The sequence below is a fragment of the Gymnoscopelus braueri genome (genome assembly GCF_963280865.1).
Source record: "Gymnoscopelus braueri genome assembly, chromosome: 13".
NCBI classification, from domain to species: domain Eukaryota; kingdom Metazoa; phylum Chordata; class Actinopteri; order Myctophiformes; family Myctophidae; genus Gymnoscopelus; species Gymnoscopelus braueri.
Window position 1 is genome coordinate 30,887,014 of NC_137615.1, and position 24,905 is coordinate 30,911,918.

Here is a 24,905-nt window from a genome sequence, read left to right on the forward strand (position 1 = left end):
CATCTTTGGTGTTCATTGGGCCATGGTGAGATGTATGGGACTTGTAGTTTGTTCGCTACGACATGGCCGGCCGAATAAAATGAAAAACTACAACTCTACCCTCGTCGTCCGACGTAACGGTGACGACAAAGATTTGTGACGTGTTCTTCTTAGGGGAGGGGCCCAAAGTCATTGACGTCCAGACGGACCAATCATAACACAGGATGCAGGTGACCAACCAACCAGTCGGCGAGGCTTCGACTAGACGTTTGGTTCCGTTGTCGGACTGTATTGATGCCGTTTGCGAAAACATTAGCGGCACAATAACATAAAGAGACCACAAATAACACCAACGGCTTCCTCTTTCTGAGTATATCTCGTAACACAACTACGTCAACTGCGGACGTCTGTGTATGAACAGTGAAACAGGCCAGGTTGTTGAAGTCATCGTAGTGGGTTTCTTTTAGCCGTTTGCTTTGCTGCTACTGTTTTTAGCCCCATATGTTGCAGATTGATGATCCGCAACCTCAAGGAACAATGTCAAGAATACATGGAGCCAGCAGCAGCAGCACGACATTCTGATACCCCGTTATATTTATAGCAATGAGTGTACCGGATCTGCTGTCGTGGTCGTCATCACACAGATGAGCTGAGGTTTCAAAGCTGGAAAGAAAGTTAGAAGTTGTGGAACTGCGGCTCAATCACTGCTGCAGTCAGCCAACACGGGCCGACAATGGACACCCCCTCAGCCCCGTGAACCCAGTGACACCCCGACACAACACAGGTTGTCTTTTTCTATGACACACTCCGTTTATGCTCGGCTAGATTCGGTGGAATCGCTATTCGACGAACTCCCATATATGTTTTATCTGGGCTTGTTTTTTGTGAACGTCCTCATCCTCTACTACGCCTTTCTGATGGAGTACATCGTCCTGAACGTGGGGATAGTGTTTCTGCCTGAGGACATGGACCAGGCGCTGGTGGATCTGGGGGTGCTGTCCGACCCGGCCTCTGTGCCCTACGACACGGACACGGAACTGGATGCCTTTGAGGGCTACATGGAGTGATGGGACAGGGTGGTTGTGATGATAATGCAGAGGCCTGAAGTGACCTCCTCCAGTGTAATGATGATGAGTCTAAAGACTGTCTTAAATCAGATGCTGTTGCTGCCTTTTGACCCTGTGTGAAAAAGTAAGCCATCAACTCGGGACACAACAAACAAACACCTAATTGTGTCGCCCATTAAGGGTTAAACCAATTAATAGGGAAACTTTGCCATAGTTAAGACGAGCTGAATCCAACAACTAAGCTGTATGTGAAAATCCCACCTTTTCTCAAAGCATGGCCAAAGAACAATAGCACTTACTGTAATTCCTTATTAAGCCCCAACCAGCTCTTGGTTTGCCCTTCACTGACAGTGGCTTTAGTTGTCTGATAGGAGATAATGTGCCGACGTAATCTGCCACAAATACCACTATTCATGAAGTCAAGTAAAACTGCAAGAAATGTTTTTCTTTGTCCGTGAAGATCCACCCTAATGACTTTTGCCATGTTTTCACACAGGTTGTCTCGCCTCAAAAGCAGGTCGCCCAAAGAAAGTAAAGCACAGATGGCCATAAGGACAGCCTATTCTCTGGTGTGAAGGTTGTTTACCCTGCATAAGCTGTCAGTCAATTTGTTGCCAATCTAATAGCAATAGAGATGGGTTTAGCGTTAACATTGTATGGTGGCTACAGAGAGAGAGAACACTGCATCTCACCAGAGATGTGGGGTGTTCCACGTTAGCCACTTTGCAGGCAGTTGTGGTCAGTGGCTGCCCGTTACTTTGTCAACCAAACCTACAGAGTTCTGATTGTTAAATACCATTACTCATTCTTTATGTAAAATACCACTGTGATGGATGGCAGTTGGCAGCAAATGTGAGCGATTTGACACGTGAACTTCATGGTCATACATACAGTATATATACAGTATATGTCTGCATCAGGGATAGAGATAGCCTCAGGAGCGTTGCTGGGCACTCTGAGTCTGGACCCAATGAGAAGAACAGACTGGACACATGATGAAATTAAGACAATGCCTGATTGAAATGTTTTTTTTAATGCTCTGCTCTACCATGGCGCTCCCATGAGCAATGTAAGCCCCTGCAATGATTGCTGTGGGGTAGAATTCACTTCAGAAACTAATGAAGAAAGTCAATAGTCATTTCTTAAATGCTTTCTGGCCACCCAACACTTTATTCTCTCAATCATGTGTACACATCTTTTCTACTGTTAAGCAATGAGTTATAACTGCATCAGTCAGACCAGGTCTTTGAAAGTGGAAAGATACTGTGATGTTAAAACAGGCACTTCTTATGTAGCCCCAAATATTTGCCATATTCAGTGTGGTTTTTGTTGTTGTTGCATAAACATACTTTCTGATGAACACTTACAGATGTGTGTGTAAGCCACAGACTCATGATTTTGGTTGGGTGCTTTTATATATTCTTTACATGTGAGGATCTTTCTTTTTTTGGTGGAATGTTGTGTGAATTACTTTCACTTCGAATTTTCAATTTTTTTCTGAATCTCAATTTATATAAGAAGATATATTGTTGGCAACAACAGGGGACGTAAGTGGTTATACAGGTTGTATGCAGAATCAGGTATAGAATTATTTTGCCTACTTGGTTTAAGGTGGCCAGCTCCAGGCATGCAATGAGTGGTCCAGTACTGCCAGGTATTTATTATTAGCTTGATTATTGTTACATCTGGCATTATAATTGGACAGTTGAGTAAACAGGCCTCTCAACTGGTATTATGTTTCTGTGGTCTGAAGCCCCAGAATACTCTCAAGTACTGTAATGTAGTACATTTGGAGTGAACTTTCCTTTGATTTGCCAGACTCCCACCTTACACTTGGAAAGGAAATGTATCTACATAATGAACAAATAATGCTACAAAGAAAAACATTTTGTTTATAGTGGGATCGCTTTAGCGATCACACTAATGTTATCTTCACTATTTATTATTGTGGGATCGCTTTAGCAATTTAGCGATCACACTAATGTTATCTTCACTATTTATTATTATTATTATTCCTCCCGTTTTTTGGGTCATTTCAATGGAGAAATGCCATTTAGTGACGTCATAATGCATAGTGCCATTCTAGTGAATGGTAATGCCATTCTAGTTATTATTCCCCCCGTTTTTTGGGTCATTTCAATGGAGAAGTGCCATTTAGTGACGTCATAATGCATAATGCCATTCTAGTGAATGGTAATGTCCTTTTGCGCACCTACTTTCTCTGGACAGGTGCATATAGGAGAGAAACAGATATCATAAATAGAGAGTAGTCCTGCACACTTCAAATACAATTTTATTAATGCAACCAAACTTCATCAGACATTTGGTGCTGATCAGATGCCTGATGAAGATGGGTTGACCGAAATGTTGCGTTAACCAGGAGATTTTGGAGATGTCACTACTGGTGAAACCCTGTAATGACATGCCCAAAATAACCCTATAATGTATTGTATTTATTTTTTTAAATAATTAAAATAAATGTTGACATATTCATCATGAAACAAAGTATAAGTGGTTAATACATTTGTAAGTGAAGACTGGGTGCAGGATGATTCTCTTTAAACGGTCGGCCCTTAGTGCCCTGGCCTATCGGTAAATAGTTGTCACCTTATTGTAGTTTTGTTTTATAAAAGTCATACTTGACTGGTTGATAATGCAAATTGGCTGATGAAATTGGTCCTATTTTATATGTCAAACTGCGACCTGGCTGGGGATGAAATTGTCAATCTTCCACCCTGATCACTGTCGTGGACATAAAGCCTGGTCCCAGCTGGAGCACCTCCACTGCAACTTTCCTTGCCTCGTGGAAATGCACACGTTATAATAAGCTAAGAAAGTTGTATTTTCTGAAGTGTACTGTATTAAACGAGTGAATGCAAGCATGCAGGACTAGTTTGTCTTTATTTTCATTACCAGTTAGTAGTCATCTCTAAATATTCTATATTTGGAAATGTATGTAGACATCATCAGCTTGGATAACTTCAGTGGTGGAAAAAAGTACCCAAATTCTTTACTTAAGTAAAAGTACCAATACTGCAATATAGAAATCCTCTGTTACAAGTAAAAGTCCAGAATTAAAAAATTACTTGATTAAAAGTACAAAAGAATTGGCATCAAAATATACTTAAAGTACCAAAAGTAAAAGTGCAAAAATATTTGAAAATTGCAGATCTACAAGCTCACAACGCGACGCGTTGAGTTTGTAGATCGGCTATTTTCAAATAGCCAGGTATAAAATAGGACTAAAGTGGTTCATGTATGTTTCATAATATAATATTTTTTAACTGAAAAGTAACTAGTAACTAAAGTTTTCAAATAATTGTAATGGAGTAAAAGTACAATATTTGCCTCTGAGATGTAGTGGAGTAGAAGTAAAAGTATTGGAAATTGGAAATACTCAAGTAAAGTACAAATACCTCAAAATTGTACTTACTGTAAGTACAGTACTTGAGTAAATGTACTAAGTTACTTTCCACTACTGGATAACTTAAAACCTGGTTTGTTATGTAATTCACTATTTTCTCCACAAGAGAGAGCCAGTAGCCTACTACAACCAGTACAGGAACTGGTTTACCTCTTACAAAACTGCTGTTAAACTCCCAATAATCTGTAATAGCAGATAGGTGGAGTTATCAGTAACAAGACAATTACCAGAAAGCTTTAAAAAAAAATCACGGCCTGTCACTTTTAAGGTTAGCATGTTTTCTTTTTACTGGGCACTATCAAAATAAAAAAACTCCCCACTCATTTGTATTCCAAGTAAAATGCATACAAAAGTGATTTAAAAGACAAAAACATTTTAAGCCAGGATAGAACAAAACAAAGGTTCATCAAAAGAGGAAGTTGGAAGTAGGTCATCCACAGGGGAAGTGAATAAGGGTGAAAGTAAGGAAGAGTCAAAGAGCAGAGGGTGTGTACAAAAACGACTCTAATTTGTAGCTTACATTTAAAAAAATACTTTTTCAACCTCATGCTAAGAGTTGTCAACCTTTTAAAAGCCTAATGTACTCTTGATATATAGTCAATAACAACAATCCTATAACCTGCACACAAATGCAGTCCACTGTTATATGCTTTAAAGAAATGCAGCTTTTACAGAACTGAAACCAGTGGGGAAGGAAATAAAGTTTTATCTTTACCCAAACAAACCTCCCACATAAAATAAAGACATACCATAGGAGAGATCAAAAACAAATCATAGCTGCTGAACCTTTGTTTTTAACTGGCTAATGGCGGGCTTTTCAAGCAAAGAAGTGAGACAAGGACAGTATATTAAGCAGACTTTGAAAATATCAGTTTTGTCAAAGGGTGAAAGACCCATTGTTTTATTAAGTCTTCAAGTACAAAAGGATTTTGAAATGCAAAGTGACCTACAACTTGCAGGTGCAAAAGAAAAACACAAAAGCCGTTTTGTTCTGATTTATGTAAGTACATGTATAGCGGCGCAACAGGTCATTTAACAAATGTATTTAATACAAAATTAATTGATTTTAATAAAATAATGATCTATTTTCAAAAGTACAGAAAATGGCAACAACCAAGCATAAAATAGGACTTAAGTGGTTAATCAGACTGATCAATTAAATCAATAAAAAAATCTATTAGAATGTTTCTGCATTGATTCATTGCTATATAAATAAAGTATTTTAAAAAAAGTGCTTCATTAGTTATTGATAAAATAATCAGCAACAACAATTTGGTAGTTGCAGCCCTATACATGTATAAAGTATCAAATAAAGTTACTAATTTCAGAACAAATCAAGCTAGAAGTGGAGCAGGTGTATAGTCACCCCAAAAATAGTGCACATCGATACATTAAAGCCCATTTCATACTTCACTGTACAACGCCTCACGTACCGAAAATAGCCTATCCACGAGCTTGTAGATCAGATATTTTTGGTGTGCAACGCATCATGTGACAGAATATAAATTAAGCATATGAGTGTAAGCAAGGCATAGTGCAAATATTTGATCCTTTTACTGAGGTACACCACACTTACTGTAAACACATAGCACTGAGTTCTGTGGAAAACACCATTATCATAATGACTACATACAGTGGAACAGATATTATTAGCAATTGATTGATCTCTCTCTCTCTCTTTCCCCCCCCATCTGTGTCAGTGCAGATACAGGTAACTCAAATACAGAAATATATACAGTAAATTACCTCCTCTCCATCTCTGTGCATGAGGAAATAACTGATGCAAATAGATTAATCGGTTCTCATGTTATGCCTACAGTGATTAGTGTACATAAACTAAACGTGAGTCAGGGTCTACTCTAGACCTATAGCAGCACAGTGGAACATGGAAGAAGGTTCTAGGATGTTCTACTAGTCAATTTGCCAAATAATTCTGTGGTCCTGCTGTTGAAGGTGCTCAAATACTCCATAAGGAATACACTGGTTCCACATCCTGAGAGGAGGAGAGGAGAGGAATTAGGAGGCATGGATTTTACTCTAAAGAGTAAATGTATACATTTGCCCTCAAGTACGCGTGCACACACACACACACACACACACACACACACACACACACACACACACACACACACACACACACACACACACACACACACACACACACACACACACACACACACACACACACACACACACACACACACACACACACACACACACAGGGTGTTCTCACCTCAGGCTCTTCATCCATGGACAGTGTTTCAGGCTGCTTCCCAGGCTCTGTGCTCCTACATCTGTAAACTTGTTATATTTCACACTGTGGAATACAGGTAAACCAGGTCAGTCAGTTTCATTGTATTGCAATAAACCGTGTTCTTATGGATTCCAGAGTGGCAGAATGACCAAGTGCAGTGTGCAGTATATTAAATGGCATGCCATTCAGATTTCCAAAACACCAAACCATGATCCCTATTTTGGGAATGTCATAATAGGTGAACATTTGGCAAAAATAGGCAAACAAACGCCATACTGACAAAAGCAACTAAAATGACTCATAGTGACTGAAATGCAAGTTGTTGCAAGTTGAAAACAGCAACAATTAATCAAATAAAAAACTTGAAAAAAAGGTAAACGTTTAGCAGCTGCATTTTGAACCAACTGCAGATGACTTAGTGCTTTTCTACTAATGCAGAAAATAAAGAGTTACCGAAAAGTTACAGACAGAAATGACTTGATTTTAGAGATGTTTATATGCTAGCCTTACTCCACGTCAGAGAGGGAGGTCAGCTGAGGAAGGACGGCCGCCAGACTCTCTGCACCTCCATCGCTGATCACATTACTGTAAAGACTGAAACACACACACACACACACACACACACACACACACCAACACAAGTACGTACACATGCATACAAACACGCACAAGAGAATGAAGCCGAATGTACATTGAAATCACTGAACTGAAAAACATGTTGAAAAAAACGTGCACTGAAGTCTGTGTGTGACATGACCCATGCACACGCACGCACGCACGCACGCACGCACGCACGCACACACACACACACACACACACACACACACACACACACACACACACACACACACACACACACACACACACACACACACACACACACACACACACACACACACACACACACACACACACACACACACACACACTTGCATCAGGCCTGTTTGTGTGTACACTGTACAGTATATACCTGAGAGAGTGCAGAGAGGGCAGGGTCTTCAGAGCATGTGCCAGTTTCTCCATCCCTTCATCTCCTATACTGTTCCGAGACAGACTGGAGATAGATGTGGGAAAGGAGAGAATGATACCTCTGATTATTTGATTTCAGAGATTTAAAAATGGAAAGCAAACCACAGAATACTGAGTTGAGAGACTTTAACAGTTGAGAGACTTTAACCGTTAATATAAAGATAATGTGAGGCTAACGCAAGTGTGATTTACTTTTGTCCAAAGCAGGTGGTGACAGCAGGCTGTTAAGCATGTAAAGCTGTAATACGGTTGCACGTAATTAGTTGAGTTGTTTATATTGTGTATCCTGAGTCCTCAATATGAGACTGAGCACAGGAAGTGGTGGGATCATTGAAGATGTTTGCATTTGAAATTTCTCACTTAATAATACAGGAGGATCGGGGCTACTAAAAACAGTTTTTGAACTACTGTCATTCCTCCTCACCCAAAACCACTGTACAGTACATAGTCACTGTCCTAGTAAAACAGGGTTGTTGTTTGTTGACTTGCCTTGCTTCCAATTCCACATTGCAACAGATACAATCTTTATTTCCCATAAACCTGAGCAAACCAAACTAAAGGTAAACAGAATGTTTTATTCATAAAAAATATGAAGCATTGTGAGCTTGTAGATCATTGTGCAACACCATCATATGACAAAGTATAAATCAGGCTTAAAGCTGTTAAAAAGACTTTCACTTCCCCATATGACTGCAGTGCACCTGTGTCCATTGTATTGTTCATCAAATATACACACATGTATTTCCTTTTTACTGCATTGCCACTGCCCTGCATGAATATATTCACTCCATATTCATTGTTCTCAAAACCTAGGAGCATTACTTTTGACTCTGCAAACAACAGTGAAAAACTAACCATAGTAATGAAGAAAATGAACTGATCTGATGCAGAGAAAGAAAGACCATTAGACTCCACATTTAATGCCACAGCTGCAGATTGTGGTGAGTGCGCTTCACAGAGAGACAGTGATCAGTGAGCTGCAGGCATCTGAGGCTCTGTCTGCCTTTCAACTATGGGGACCTATCTTCTTGTTAATTACTTTTAATTACAGGCCATTTATAATGTCTAGCAAACAGCATAAATAACCATGGTAAAGACACAGAGCCAGAGAAGTTAGCTTGTGGGACTCACTTGAGAATCTCCAGAGCAGATAGGGACGCCAAAGTGACAGCCAATCGCTCCACTCCCCTGTCTCCTAGTTTATTATTCTCCAGACTGCAGGGGGATGGAGAGAGGGTTAGATATGCGCACACACACACACACACACACACACACACACACACACACACACACACACACACACACACACACGCATGCATGCACACACACATGTATGTACATACACACACACACACACACACATCAACAACAACAACATCTGGTGTATTAGCTATCTGAAAAGGCATAATCTTCATTATTGCACAGTTGGAATATGGCAGTTGAAACACAAGAGTGTTTAAACATATTGACAGATGATGAAACATATGAACTTATGACCTTAACTAGTAGGTCAACATTTCTGTCGTGCCTAGCAATGTACACTCCCTTATTTACATAGCAGCCGATCATCAGAATATGTGACCTGGTTTCAGTAACTGGATTGTGGTCATGGCGCAGACAATGAGGAGGAATCGTATTAGAGTACCACAGAGAGAGATTGAGGTTGGAAGGACCGGTAATCTGGCTTTGACTGTAAAGGTGACAATATCCTCATCAACTGCATAATTTGTTTTATATTGTATGAGAGACGGTGTGATCTGCAGCAGGAAGGCAAGCTACTGTAGCTTTCCTTGTAGTTTTAAACCAGTCCAGTGTTGTTGTTGTTTTTAATGTTGTAACATTAAAGGTACCTCCGTGCACTGACTGGTGATAAATTATAATTATAACAGTAGCCCATACTGAGATCAAACGGTTGGTAATAATGTCCTCACACACGCACGCACACGCACACACACACGCACACACGCACACGCACGCGCACGCACACGCACACGCACACGCACACGCACACACACATACACACACACACACACACACACACACACACACACACACACACACACACACACACACACACACACACACACACACAGACAGAAGCTGTATACTGACTCTAGGTGCTGCAGGCTGTGCAGGCCTGGGAGTAGTTGACAAAGCGTAGGCAGAGCTAGGGGACCATTCTCTGGACCAAGCCTGTAAAGACACAACACATCTTCATCAGAAACAGCATTAATCATCATTAACATCAACACACATTATGATTAAAAACTCCAGTATTGTCATTATCTTATTTGAAAAAGATCTATAAATATACTACTAGATAACACAAATACTATACTCTGATACTAAACTTCTGAGCTGTGTGTTTACTCAGTTTCTAAGTATAGTTCCTTGACCTTTTGACCTGTACACATTCCTGTAAATACATTATTAGTATCTTGGACCTTGGATGTTACTACAGTATTTTGCATTTAATTATTTCATTCTATTTTTGTATGTGACCACATCTTTTGAAATCCCTCACTGAAAACGTACTTGGAAAGATTATGATTTTGCCCTTCAAAGTCAAAACCTCAATGTCATAGTCATCATCATAGTTATCCTTATCAGCGGCAGCAATAAAACCATCATTATCACCCCCCATCATCACCATCATCATCATCATCATCATCATTATCATCATCATCATCATCATCATCATCATCATCAGTGCTGCTACATTACTCACTCCAGCTCCAGCTTGTGCAGCTCTCTGACCGCTGGCACGCCCTCTGCCAGAATGATGTCTGATTGACTGGAACTAGGAGAGAACACAATGCTCACTACACAGTCAACGCATGGGGAGTTTTGTATGATGCGAGTATGTAGTAGTAGAGAGTAGAGACAGACATAGAGAAAGAGAGAGAAAGACCGAAAGAGAGAGAAAGAGAAAAACTGTTTTATACTCGCTTTGGCTCTGCTCTGAGTTCTGAATGTTAGACATGCCACTGTTTGTTTACATCACCCTCCAACACCCACAGAGACAAATTATTTGTCTCTGAGATTTTGCTATTTCTGGTGACTGACACATTGGTCAATGTGTGTGCTATCTCTCTTCCCTGGGGCCGATTCTACAAACGCCTTCTAAATCAGTAGTTCTCACACTTTCAAGATTTTTCTAAAATAGCAGATCTACAAGCTTGTATAATGTGCTATTTCTGTATAGCCAACACAACAATCTAAAACGACACAGATGCTTTCCCGGTTTTAATCAATTTAATTTAATTTAATCAATTGCCATCTGGGTGAGTTTGTAGTCCCTCAGAAAGGAATTATAGAGGTGTGTTCCTCCTCCTAACCTCCTCAACTTAAAAAAAATAAATATATATATATTTTTCCCCCCAATGTAGTCGTTGTGCCAATTAGTTCTTCCCCACACAGCACACACATGTGTGTGTTTGTGTCACTGCTGTTGTATCCTACTGACTGAGTGAGGAACCCCCACCGGGAGGACGTAGGGCATTCATCCTACTCCTCTCGCCCAACAGGTGCTGACAGGTGCCACCCCGGCTTACCCTTCCCTGGCCCGAACACAGGCCAATTGTGTTCGTATAGATGCTCGACAACCTCCGCAGTGGTGGATAGGTATACTTTACCATCGCGCCACCCCGAGCGCCCTTCCTCAGACAACCTTCATTCAAAATTGTCCATGGTATGTTGCAGGCAGATTGTGGATATAGAACAATATAAATCATGACTACATTGTGTGTCGGACCAATCACACGATGTTCGCATTGGTGTCTCCTCTGCAATGATGTTTGGCTAGTTAGAAACTATTGTTTCAACTTGGTTTGGAGCATGCTTTATAATAACTACTTGTATATGTGCACACACTTGCCAGTATGTTTATATCACCATACCTGTCCATCATTCTCCTGTATGTGTGTATGTCGACCAGCTTTGCCAGGTTTTCTAAGTGATACAGCTGTGTGGCTTTCATGGGGTGAAGCTTGAATTTGGACACTGCCCCTTTAAGAAGTAGCTCCTCCCCAGTTTGATCAAGCTCCTCCCATAGGGCTATGACACCAGCAATGCACACCCTGAAAAGAAACCCAAAGTTTGTCACATTAATGGAATGAAAAGCTTAATATGTAACCTAAAATATTGAATCACTTCAGAGATTACAACATGTTGAGAATAGTTGGATTGATATTTGTACCTAGCCCAGGTCTAAATCCCTCATTAGCCCAGAGCTACAGTAAGTGAGATTTTAGCCTGGCAAAGAGAATGTTCACACCATAGACATATAAAGGTAGACGCCTCATTCGGCTCTGAAGCGTTTGTATCTCGGGCGCGCTTCCTGCTTCCGCAGGGCTGCCGTGTGCGTCACAGACGCGGAAGTTCGGTAGGCCAATCAGAGGCAGGTGGGGGCGGGTCATTTTGTAACCCAGCTTTTAACCCTTTAAGAGGCAGCAGCTGTGCGCAGCATCTAGTTAGTTGGAACTTGGCAAACTCCACACTCTATTTGTGAAATTCAAATAAGAGACATGGTCCTTTTTCATATCAAGGTCCATTATTTATTCAGCATTTGAGTCACGGAACACCGTTTGATAAGCTTTAGCCTCTCACACCCAAAACGTAGAATATGTTATCGTTCGATAAGATGTTGTCAAAATAACAATTGTTTACGTTCTCTAATTGTGTACTTGTTTAGTAATAAGTAATGCAGATGTTTAACAATTTGACTCTTGACAGTGTGAAATGTTATACTCAAGATTTAAAGATCTATAAGGGTCCATTTGGTTATCAACTCTCCATCATTTAGCTGGGTACCACCTGGAACCCCCTCAAGGACCACTGGCGGTTCCCGGACCACTGGTTGAGAACCATTGCACTGACAAGTCCCGGAAAAGACGCACTGTGATTGGCCAGTAGTCAACGCTCTGTGAGCGCTGTGATTGGCCAGTAGTCACTTTGAGTGACAGGTTCCCTGCGGAAGACGGAAGAGCCGCCGTGTATTGCGATACCAGTCGCCCCAATGAACTGCAGAGGCCAATGAGGTATCTAGGTTTCTAATATCTATGGTTCACACTACCTATTTTTGTGGTTCGGGTTTGGGCTCATGTCACTCCCTGACTCTCTCTATCCTTGTTTCCTGTCTCTCTCCACTATGCTATCAATAAAGGCACAGAGGCCAGAAGAAATAACTTTAAAAAAGGAAAGAAAAAAAGGGAATAATAATAATGGGGGAGTGGGTGGCATTGGTTTGGGTGACTATCCTATAACAGAAAGGTCCCAGCTTGAATCCCCTGCAACTGCAGACGTGTCCTTAAAACACGCTGTTTAAGAGTCAGGTATAATGTCAAATTGATAACGGTGGAAAACATGAACTGTACCTGTATGTATGAATGCAGCTGTGGTCCAGCAGAGCTTTGAGTCCAGACATGCGTATCCCAGTCTCCTCTGCACCCAGACACAATCTCCTGCCCGCAGCTCCGGCTTGCTCCAGAACCTTCCCCAGCACCCACACGTCAGGCGGACAGAGTGGAACCCCACAGAACATCAGAGTCACAGGAAGGTTCCTCGCCAGGTGGTCGAGCAGTCGCACGCCACACCTGTTTCTGCCGCCGTCACCACGAGGGACGCTCGCCTCGTGAACATAGTGACACGCCTCCAAGAGTTGGGGGGGCCTTAGGTCACCGTAGCTGACGCCCTCCATGTGTTCTCTTACTAAGGTCCGTTTGGCGACCATTGTGTCCATGGAAGGCGTGTCTGTATACAGGTGAGATTCCTGCAGCTCCGCCCTATGGAGGAATAACAGGCCGACGGCCAATCGCTGAGTGAGGTCAAGCTCCTCCCTCCGAGTTCGGCGACGCATCCTGGGGCCTGACTGGAGGGGAATGGTCAGGAGGAGGAATGCACGGTCTGATACAGTCCTAGAAAGAGAGAGGGAACAAGGGTACAAAAGGTATGTAAAAACAAGGATAGGTAGGAAACAGGATGTGAAAAGAGTCACAATACCAACTTTGATGAAAAGTAACATTTTGGAGCTGGTTTCTGCCGAACAGCAGAGATACGTATATTATACATGTACCATAGGTACAGAGCATATCGTTGCTGACAGGCAGAAACCTTGTATCTCTATATTTCAACTTTACTTTTCATAAATGAATGCCCTACTTTGACGTAAAAGAGGGTTGAGAAAAAGTAGCAAAAATAGCTGATCCTCAAGCTCACAACGTTGCGATGCGACGCGCTGAGTTTGTAAATGTGCAATTCTTTTTAAGTGAAAGTGGTTAAGTCTGTCATAAATATTGAACCAATGGAAAGTATTAACAAGCGCTTGCTTGTGACTAAACAATAACTACATTGGATCCATCAGAACTCAGATAATTTTTTCCAGTAACAGGTTTGGACATTTGGTTCCACTCGACAGCGACTACATTATACTATTATGTTCTTTACTATTTGATCTTTTTATACCTTCAGATTATTTCAAGTCAAATAAGAGCTGGCCTAATTGTCTTTTGAAAAGTATGGACACCTTCAGAGCTTATCTTGGACTCCCCCTGAAATCCCTCAATGTACACATTTCTTTTTAAATATAATTGACACAAATATTAAACCTAAACCACAAAATGAAAATAGATGAACAAACAAGTCACACAGGTAACTGCTTGCACCACACACATGAACACGTGGCAGGTTTTCTTTAACATTTCCTAACCTATACACCTTTTTTAGTTTTGAACTAAACATTGTGTTTTACCTGGACATAGACAGATGCACAGCCGCCAGGAAACTCTGAAAGAAGGGGTTGGCCCAAGACAAGATGTAGTCATCCACTACAGCATTGAATTCATCGTCTCGCATTTCATTGCTCCTTTTACTTGGTCTCCCTCTTCTTCTCTTCTCCTTCACCTCTCCTCCACTTCCTCGTCTTGCTGCCTCACCCTGCCCCCTCCTCGGGTGGTGACAGTGGAACAGTCCCATCCTGAGGCCCAGGGTCCTCAGCGTGCCGTAGCTGCTTCGTCCCACAGGGACAAGGGAAGAGTTGTCTCTGACGCCATCCCAGGCCAAAGAACTTAGCTGGGAGAGAAACTCTCCCTCCTCCTCCGTAACCTCTTCTCCACCTCCATCTCCCTCCTCCTTTCCTTTCTCCTCTATCCTCTCCACCTGGGCGCGAGTGCGAGCACGTGTTCTAACGCTGTTCTGAGTGCGGGTGCGACGGCGTTGTGAGCGAGTGGTGCCTGGCTTGTGTTTTAGGGTCTCTTCTCTGGAGTGTGTCACCGTCCTCGTTTGGGTGTCTGCGTGTTCGTTCCGACGCCCCCGCCCCACTGTCACCCTGAGCGCTTGATGGCAGAGGCCAGTCAGTGTACTGGGTAGACCCTCGGAACATTGGGAGTGTTCTAAAACCGAGCACACCAGTCGGCACAGCCCGGGGTTCCAGCAGAGGCTGTGCATGTACCTGCTGCTCTCCAGCCTGTCCACAGCAGAGGCCCTGAGGGCAGGATCGCAGAAGTACTGGGACAGATAACCTTGTACTTCTGCTGAGCCAAAGCCACAGAGCTCCAGAAGGCTGTCGGCCCGCCTCAGCAGCAAGGTGGCTAAGCCTCTCGGTCGGGAGGATAACAGAAGAGTGGAGCCTGGCAGGAGAACCCTCTGGAGGATGGCAGAGTACAGCTGTCTAACCGTATAGCTCTCTTTCTGAGTGTCTCTCTGTAGTGACGTAGCCACCTCTTTATCCAGACTCTGCTGGAGCAAAGCCTCATAGTGCCGCAAGTCTTCGAAGCCATCAAAGATGATTAGAAGGCGTTTGGGGGCTTTGAGGACCTGAGTGAGGATGCAGCCAGGGTCTGGCCAAGCAGCAGTGGTGGGGGAGAGGCGGAGCAGGAGGGTGTGAAGGCTGTAGGTTGGTTCGGTTAGAGTGAGAGCTTTTCCATCCAACAAGAAGACATAGTCAAATTGAGGGAGGGAGTCGCTGGACCAATCGAGACAGAGCTTTCTGATCAGGGATGTCTTTCCCATGCCAGCGTTGCCTATTAACAGTACACAACGTTTGGGATAGGTTCCAGCTGAGTTCACAAAGATCTGAGAAGAAAAAAGTTGAGAAAAGTGTGAGTTACAATGAGTTTTATTGTGTTTTTATGTGACAAATAAATGACCAAAAAAAACAGAGGGTTTATAATAATATCTCACCTTAAAATACACCTTAAAAAAACACCATTTAAATACTGAGTTGTACTACATTGTGTTTTATGATACCTGTTCAAGATTACTCACTGATCCTACAAATATGTGTAAGTATAACTATAGCTAAAATCCCCTGTGGTCACTCTACACATGACAGAAGATTAAAACTACTTATCCTATCCTATATGAAAATTGGCTTAAGGGAGGACCGGCCGGCAGGCGGGCGGACCTCTGACATGAAAGCCTATGTCACCATGACTCAGCCATACCCATATAAGGAGTTCCAAATACAGCCACGCCCAAATATGGAGTGCGTTGTCTAACCTCAACGTGTCGTCATGGCATCAGGCGCAAACAACAAGGACTGACAGATAAAGAGATCTCCGTATTAGGCATAAAAGGGACAAGGACTGACAGATACAGAGATCCTCATATATGGGCATATCAGTCGGACGGTGTGATGTAGGTGTGAGGGCTGCGTAGCAACCCGAACTCCTAGTTTTAAAAGTAATCAAAACTCCTCCTGGAGCTCATCCGATGAGACATGACCCTCACCTGGTTCCGCCTGACAGAGTTCTGTTGCCGCTCTGAGTCTCCCATGGGGACCAGTTCCTTGTCCAGGTACCTATGGGTGCTCTTCCCTGGAAGGATCGTTCTCTCGACCAACTGTACATCCACGTAATGAGAGGTCAGGCTAGTACCCGCATCCATTTCTTGGAAGGTTTGTTTCACGTGAGCTTTGGCTTGTTGAATGCAGTCCCTCACATAGTCTGGAGAAATGATGAAACATGAATAAATGCACCATTAAATATAGATGTACTTTTATACAAAGCATTAACTAAATCAGAACTGTAAAGGCCAGTCCACACCAATGCAACTCCTTACAACTCCTTGCAACATGCAACTATTTCCAACTTCTTGCAACCATTATCCCCAATGGCAGTTGCAAGGAGTTGCATAGGTGTGGAGAGGCCTTAAAACAGTTTTGTTGCAAGGAGTTGCGACTAGTTGCATTGGTGCGGTCTGGCCTTAATGAGCTACTGTAACAGTCTGCCTTATATGCTTTTATGTGATATATCTGGCTGCATTCATGCTTTTGTAAACGATACACACAGTAGTACCAAATTAGTATCCTGTAATAGAAAAATAAACCAAACTAATAAGCAGACCATTCATTGCAATGGACAATTTCTACACTGTATGCTTACTCCGCCGTACAACAATGTACAACAAATAGCCAATTGGCTATTTTCAGCACGTGACACCATTGTATGACAGAGTATGAATCAGGTTTTAGAGTTAACACATTTGGCTGTGTAAGCAATGAGACTTCTATAACAGCTACACCTCTAATAACTTACCATCTTGCACAGTGGGGGTCAGAGGAGACGGGGGGAGAGGCGACTCTCTACTGGGAGACAACTCTGAAATACAACAGGGAAAGTCCTGTCATCATAATGTGGAGCTACACAGGACTGGACACCTTATTCTGTGAGTAAAATCTAAGCCCATAGAGGTCAGGCTTCGAGTTTATCAACTGCATTACCCGGGAGAACGGAATTTGTCACATTGTCACATCTCACATTTGTTTATGAGACACTACAACCAAAACGTTCTGTAATGATTCTGTTTTGGGTTTTCTATCATCTGCTCCCCTCTTACACATGCAAGAAATCCCACTCTGGTTCTACTCACCACTCGCTTCTCAATCAAGCGTGAGAGAATGGGCACTATTTTAATCAACATCATTTACTGTTTCTCCCTATTAAAGCTATTACAATCTTTTCATGTTATGTCTGTTGTCTCCCTCCCGACAGACAGGCAATAACCACCAACACTGAACTACAATAAAGATGGCGGTGCATCTACTGTTCACTCTTGTGCATTGTCAACGAATCTGTGTCCTATCCAACACCAAGGTCGATATATCTCAGTGGAAGAGTAGGGAGACCACCTCCAACCACTGCACATGTACTAGTTATATTGTATTAACATTCTCAGCATAGAGATTGATTAAAACAACATTGTATTCATTAAAATAGGTCCTGGATTGTAGTATTGAGAATAGAAACCAGTAGGAGGAGCTCTATGCTCACCACGACTTCCCGCCTGAACTCGTATTGTAAACATTTGAGAGAGATATTTCAGAAACTCTCTCTGGCTTGTCAAAATGTTTTAATTCATAAAATACAATTCAATTGTATTTATTGTGCCAAATCACAAGTTGCCTCAATACACTTCACATTAGAGTAGAACAGTTTTATTGTTTTATTGTCACATTAGAGTAGAACAGTTTTATTGTTTTATTTATGTTTTATTGTTGTATTGTTTTATTGGATCTTGTTTAGTCGATACACTTATTTGTTTTAGCTCGTGCTCATTTGATTTAGCTATTTTGTCTCATCTGTTTGATAAAGTAGGTAGCTGATATATTGCACTTTTACCTTAGCGCTAGGTATACTCTTGGTTGCTTGTTTTTGCAGGAAATGCACTTAAGACTTCTGGTGATTAGTAGTTTCGTTCCCTACCTATGTTGAATGCACTTATTGTAAGTCACTTTGGATAAAAGCGTCTGCTAAATGACTGTAATGTAATGTAATGTCATGTATTACAGTCAAGACTATACTAAACCCAACATTCCCCCATGAGTAAATGTTTGACGGTGGTATCAAGGAAAAGCCCCTTTTAACTAAGTAAAAGTGAAAGTTAAACTTCTGTAAACAAATACTATTTTCAGAGAAAAGCACTTCGTTACACCAACATTGTTCTTGTGAGACACTTCATTGGTGCTGTATTTATAAAGACTCCTATTTCCCTTTGGCCAAAGGAGCTGTATCACCACACTGGGATATGCACACAAGCAACCAGTCTGCATGATGTGGCTTTGCCACAGAACACTGCATGATGATTTGTGTGTCTTCGGTCATAAAGACAGTAAGTAGACCAGGGACGTGCAGAAGGATTTGGAGAGGCAGGGGCTGGAATTTCAAAAGGGCACCTATTGGACTTTTTTTTACAAACAGGTACCATACTTTTTGGCCCGAAAACCATAAAAAAAATAAAATAAAAGAAGATCATAACATGCTTAATGTCCTCAAAGTCACGCACCCAACAAGCTTGGAACTGAGCAGATTGGACCTTCCGTTCCAGAGATAATGGCCCAAACATCTTGAAAACGGCCACTTTTGCCAATTTTCGATCGCCGATTTTCGATTGAGTTTGGCCATTGTCGTCCGTTTTTCTTTAATAACACGGGCTAGGAAGGTCGGACAGCGACGAACTAGATACCTGAGGAAAGTTCACTTTGAGCTGCATCCAACACATCCACTGCCATCTCTGTCAACCTTACCGTTATGCCGCTAGGGGCAGTTGAATGTCTTTTTTGGTTTAAAAGAAGAAGAAAAAAAATCAGTCTGGAGAGGGCACTTTTTTACCAATGGGTAAAAGGGCAGGGGCTCAAGCCCCCTTTCATGTCTATGTGTGCACGTGCATGAAGTAGACAGTAGATTATCTGTTCGCGGGATGGAGTGGCATAGGAGCGATATTGTCTCTGGCTTTCTAAAAAGACGCTTCTTGCTATACAGTAAAAAGATACTGAAGAAGCAGGCAATAAATGAAGACGTTGGGATGTGTTACTTAACTATACTGGGGAAAAGGAATGAGTCAGGTAGAAGTATACTCACCACTACTGGGAGAGACAGGGAGGGTTGAGTTGGGAGACAGGGCTTTGCTGGTGGTGTCTGACAGAGAGCCTTGTGGAGAGGAGACCAACAGGGCTGGAGCTACAGCACCGTCCACTACAAACACAAGATACAGATACATTATTATTAATTATTATCTTCAGATCGACTTTACACTTGATAGTACACTTCCTTGGGTGCTTAGCAATGCACCATAAACAGATAAACAGTTCTCAAGATATGTGAAGGACAGACAGACACATTTGCGGCACCCCCTAGGCAGAAGTGAAAGCGCAGTTTCGATGTCAATTCATATTTGTAAGTAAAATACTTTTAGCTCTGTGTTGTTCAGATGCCTTCAATGTGTGATTACAATTTGGGGTAGATCAGAAGCTGCATTCATGATTTTAAGCAATAGATAGATAATAACAATAGAATATAAGTGTACAAAGATAATGCAATAAAGTATGGCCAATAAAATAATCACAAAACAGATTAGATGATCAGAAGTTAGTTGCTAACAGTTGTCCTCAGACAGAGGGGGCAAAGCGTTCTCCACTGAGGAAGCAGCAACAGTGAAACTCTATCACCAAGGGTGCAAAGGTTAGATGGAATGGTGAGAAAAGCATCAGTGAGAGGAACAGAGAGTGGTAGTGGGGCAATTATGCTATGAGGCTAAAGAAATGTGTGTTGCCAAACCAAAAACATAGAATGTGCCCCAGACATAGGAGAGAAAAGCCAGAGGGAATGGAAGAAATAACAGCTGGGGGGATTGCCCATAGTCCATAGAACACTTTCAGTCAGGAACAGGATCTCACCCAAGGGGCCAGCTTGAGATTTTTACATTGACTCCAATATGTAAGAGTTTTACCCCTGCTGGTGTCAGAAATAATTTATTATAACGCAAGCGGATGGGTTTTTGACAAACTTTAGACTAGATTTTCTTACCTTAATAAGAATTGTCAAAATACTATACGCTTCCAGTCGCTAGATTAAAGTCTCCTTTCAATCATCATGATATGCGTTTTGGTAAACTATGGTCTCATTTATTCAAAAAATGACGATAAAGTAGGTTATGCTCTAGGAGGGGCGGGATGATTTGATTGACAAGCTACACAATCAATAGCATTCATTCCCCGCCCCCGCTTTTGATTGACAAGCTACCCAACCAATAATGGTCTGGTGTCATTCTGCAGGATATGACGCGATATGACGCGATATTGAAAGATGGCGGATTTGAAATTGCTCAACAATCGGCTTCATTTGCGGTCTGTAGAGTCTAGGGGCGTAAGGCTGTCCATTCTTTTTATACAGTCTATGATCTCACCTCATAAATAGATTTAACCATTTATTTCAACAAATGGAATATAGTTATACTTGCCGTTTATGGCTCCGTACTTAAGATGTTCCCTAATTTTAACCAAGCAACATGCTAAGCAAAATCAGGGCATGCTATGCAAAATACCCCAAGAGTGAGATTAAGCAATACATTGATTTCAGTTTAATTTATCATGCAGACATAACAGTTCAGTATATCCTTTGAGCCATGCAAGACTCTGCACAAGAAAGGTAGAGGCTTGGGTGGTGGAGGCAATATTGTAGCAGTAGTTGCAGCAGCAGCAGCAGCAGCAGCAGCGTGTAGCACAGTAGCAGCAATGAGAAGCAGCGATTGGAAACACTTATTCAATCAGCAGAATTCTGATTGCAGCTGGTATAGACTCCCATGTTTTGCATGAGCTATAACGCAATGCTTAATTATAGGAACACTTCAATTTTGTACAACTTTATCTCCACACCATTTCTGTTTTCTCGCTCTATGTCAGAGACAGGCAGTGGAGAGTTAGAAAATGTACCTGTCGATGACATCATCTGTGGGTATTTCAAGCTAATGGAAACCACAGCAGTGTCTCTTCCTGGAATGTTTTGGCACTATATTAGGGGCGTTCATAGCTGAATGGGTAGAGAGGCCGCCTGGGATAGGGACAGATATTTAAATGACGACCGTTTTCAGCCCCCCCGATTAGCAGGATTTGACACGTAAATCACACTTGAGCACTGTTGTGAGATGATTCATGTGTATGGATCTGCACTGGTTTGTATATTAGATTTATAAATCATGGCCAGAGTGAGCAGACAGACTGAGGACTGATATTTGGAGATACGGTTGAAAAAAGTTGAAGTGTTGTTTCTCCAAGTCTCTTTCTCACCTGGGGACAATGGAGGAACCTGGGCTCCACAGGATGGTGAGGGAGCAGGCACTGTAAGAGAAACATATACTTAGCGTATGTAGATGTTATACACACACACACACACACACACACACACACACACACACACACACACACACACACACACACGCACGCACACGCACACGCACACGCACACGCACACACACACACACACACACACACACACACACACACACTAACTCACCCAGTATGTATCTTGATGTGGAGGATAGTGGCAGGCTAAAGACTGGATGAGGAGATAGTACAAACTGATACTCCTCTGGGAGGGTGATAACCTGGATGTGGTGATGGATAGAAGACTGGAGAGAAGGATGGAGTTGTACAATACTTGGCGGAGGTGTATTAGGGACCTGGACCTCAACAGGACTCAGTTCTGATCCTTTATCACTGCCTGCAAACAACCAGATCAAAAAACGAAACTCTTCACTCTTTGTCAATTTAAAGATCAAACCATTTTGTTTGATGACCAAGGACTTTACACAAGTGTATAACAGCTGTTACTGGAAACATACTGTACAGTACCACATAACCTCCAAAACGCCTTTTAACAAATTATGTATTTGGAGTTCAAGGCTTTAGTGTTGTTTTGGGACACAACAAACATAGTATACACTAAATTAAAAAAAAAAAAAGTCAATTTGCCATCTTCCCTTGTAAAGGGAAGCAGAGGAGAGAGTTAATGTTATGGTTTGATGTAAAGAGACTTGAAAAGCCAACTTCCTGTTTCTGTGACCGCAGCAAAAGGGAACCGATCAGGACAGACAAGAGAACCCATTTGACCTGAGCTATGTGATACGTTTTTCACATCTCTTTGGAGAAATCACAGACATTTAAATCCCACACACATTGCCTGAGTAATCTTGGCCTTCATTAACCTAAATCATGATATGAAACTTTATTTGTGTAGTGCCTTCCTACATAATCCTTATATTTACACAAACCTTATTTGGGTTTAACATGACACATTGAAGCCTGAAATGATAGAGTAAGCTCACCTGTTCCTCTGTGGCGTTTTGCTCTGCAAAGAGTTCTCTGGGCAGCACACTGTTCTGATCTGACCCCTGGATGGATAGACACATATTAATGTAATCTTAGCCTTCATTAACATAAATCTTAATAATAAACTTTATTTGCACGGTGTATCACCTTTCTACATAAACCTTACATTTATATGAACATGGTTCACTGAAACGGAAATGACAGAGTAAGTTCACCTGTTCCTCTGCTGCGTTTGGCTCTGCAAACTCTCTGGAAAACATAGTGTTCTGATTTGCCACCTGGACATACAGACAAACAAAAATGAAACAACAGTAATTAATCACAGTGTTCATTTAACTCTGAAAGTCAAAAGGTGGGTCTATTTTTCATACTCGAGGCAGTGGACATAGTTAAAATATGCACTGGTTGGACAATGATTCAGCTCACAGCCAAAGACACACCTTGTTGGGTATCCTATCCTGAAACTTGACACTGCATAATCTAACCCATGAATGCTGCACTCATTAGTTCAGAGTCTAGATATGGGATTGTGAAATGGGAATATAAAAACTGGTTCTTCTAGAGAAATTACATGACTACAGTAACAATAACGTCGATGAAAATCCTGGCTGCTCAGGGGCACATGCAACCATAAAGTACAGATATACTTACTATATGGAATACTGGTTACAATTACTGGATATGATGGTGGTTGCAATGAATACTTCGATAAATTAAAATGATACAAAAAATATAGCAAAAAATATAGCAAAAAATATAGCAAAAAATATAGCGAATACATGAAAAATCAACCTCCATAGCAATAAAGGTCTTTTCACACCGGGAGCATTACGAATAAATGATTTGAAAATGGGTCGTAGATGATTCATTTGGTGATGCCTCATTCATACAGGTTGACGATTTTATTTGCTGATACCTGATAATTACGCCACTTTATCGCCTTATTATATTCCCGTTCTGTGTGGATGCACTCATTTCACAAACAGCAATTTAAATTCATGTGAATTAAAGTAAGTAATTTTCTTTTGTTAAATTGAAGTGTTAAATATCTCTATATTCTGATAACAATCATTGCTAGAGTGTTTGTTCAGCAACAGGGGTCTCTATTTCTCTGCTGCATTTTCAGGTCAGATTACCAATATTATCCAATCACAGAGAGAACTCATACAAGAAGATAAACACTGGAAGTGATGACACAAAGAAATGAGCAGACAAATCTCAAACTTGAACTTATAAAATTGAAGCTGATAAATGGACACTCTCTTCTGATTGGCTGAAATTGGAAAACCACCTGAGAATGTATTTTCTGTTTATGAAAGAGATGAAGGGACAGGGAGAGCCCTGTTACTGAACAAACACTCTATATCAAGGATTACTATCAGAAGAGCTTCAACGTTTTCAAAAAGTTTTAATGATATCACTTACACTACCTTTAATCGCGCAAAATAAACGCTCATGGTGTGTAAGGACCTTAAGAGTGAAACACAGGAACAGATGAAAGTGAAAAAAAGAGAAAATGTATATTACAACATAAATGTGTCATTTATAATTATTATTTTATAATTTATAAATAAGCTGTTAGATGTCTAGCCTGCTAGCCTGTTCTGACAAAGGCTAGCATTTTGACACTACTGTGTCTCCATCAGAGTCAAATTACACTGATAAAGCTGAACAAGCGTCCAGAGCTTTGCTGATGTCTGTTATTAAAATATTGACTGAATTGCAAGTGTGTCTCTACAGTTAAGGACTTCTGGCTTGACATGTTGCTACTGAAACTACTATTATGATGTGTTTTCATGAGAAACTTGATGTCAGATCAAAACATACTTTACAATTGCATCACATGGATCTATTAAATGTAATACTCCACTGTCTTTACTGGTAGGTAATAAGTGTTATAAGAGTAATAATCAATACATGTAATCAATGTATCACCAAAGCAGAAGCAGAAAATCAACCGGTGATGTAGTCGTGGACATAAAAAAAAACGACAGTGATTCTCCCCTCTGCCATTAGGGTTCACTGCCTCAATAACTCCTCAAGAGCCAAGCC

General features: G+C 41.4%; 2 protein-coding genes across 3 annotated transcripts in view; one reads left to right on the forward strand and one right to left on the reverse strand.

Annotated features, from left to right (window-relative positions):
* The first annotated feature begins 261 nt into the window (after window positions 1-261).
* Window positions 262-3,907, forward strand: dexi (Dexi homolog (mouse)). Its single transcript, XM_080446303.1, has 2 exons — window positions 262-1,170; window positions 1,543-3,907. The coding sequence occupies exon 1, from the start codon at window positions 777-779 to the stop codon at window positions 1,044-1,046; it is 270 nt and encodes an 89-aa protein (XP_080302429.1). The 5' UTR covers window positions 262-776; the 3' UTR covers window positions 1,047-1,170; window positions 1,543-3,907.
* Window positions 3,908-4,949: 1,042 nt separating this feature from the next.
* Window positions 4,950-24,905, reverse strand: part of ciita (class II, major histocompatibility complex, transactivator) — a 28,999-nt gene continuing 9,043 nt past the window's right edge. For both annotated transcript variants that reach the window (XM_080446904.1, XM_080446903.1), the window contains exons 7-23: window positions 23,069-23,131; window positions 22,850-22,915; window positions 22,039-22,245; window positions 21,813-21,863; window positions 19,609-19,722; window positions 17,287-17,349; window positions 16,481-16,695; window positions 14,502-15,823; window positions 13,129-13,668; window positions 11,653-11,832; window positions 10,482-10,553; window positions 9,866-9,946; window positions 8,885-8,968; window positions 7,695-7,778; window positions 7,235-7,318; window positions 6,704-6,787; window positions 4,950-6,463 (exon numbers count right to left, since the gene is read on the reverse strand). In XM_080446904.1, coding sequence (XP_080303030.1) covers window positions 6,382-6,463; window positions 6,704-6,787; window positions 7,235-7,318; window positions 7,695-7,778; window positions 8,885-8,968; window positions 9,866-9,946; window positions 10,482-10,553; window positions 11,653-11,832; window positions 13,129-13,668; window positions 14,502-15,823; window positions 16,481-16,695; window positions 17,287-17,349; window positions 19,609-19,722; window positions 21,813-21,863; window positions 22,039-22,245; window positions 22,850-22,915; window positions 23,069-23,131 — 3,392 coding nt within the window. In that variant the 3' untranslated portion in view covers window positions 4,950-6,381. The remainder of the gene's footprint in view (window positions 6,464-6,703; window positions 6,788-7,234; window positions 7,319-7,694; window positions 7,779-8,884; window positions 8,969-9,865; window positions 9,947-10,481; window positions 10,554-11,652; window positions 11,833-13,128; window positions 13,669-14,501; window positions 15,824-16,480; window positions 16,696-17,286; window positions 17,350-19,608; window positions 19,723-21,812; window positions 21,864-22,038; window positions 22,246-22,849; window positions 22,916-23,068; window positions 23,132-24,905) is intronic.

Coding starts and splice junctions, on each gene's coding strand:
- dexi (XM_080446303.1), top strand. CDS start 777: ATGACACACTCCGTTTATGCTCGGCTAGATTCGGTGGAATCGCTATTC.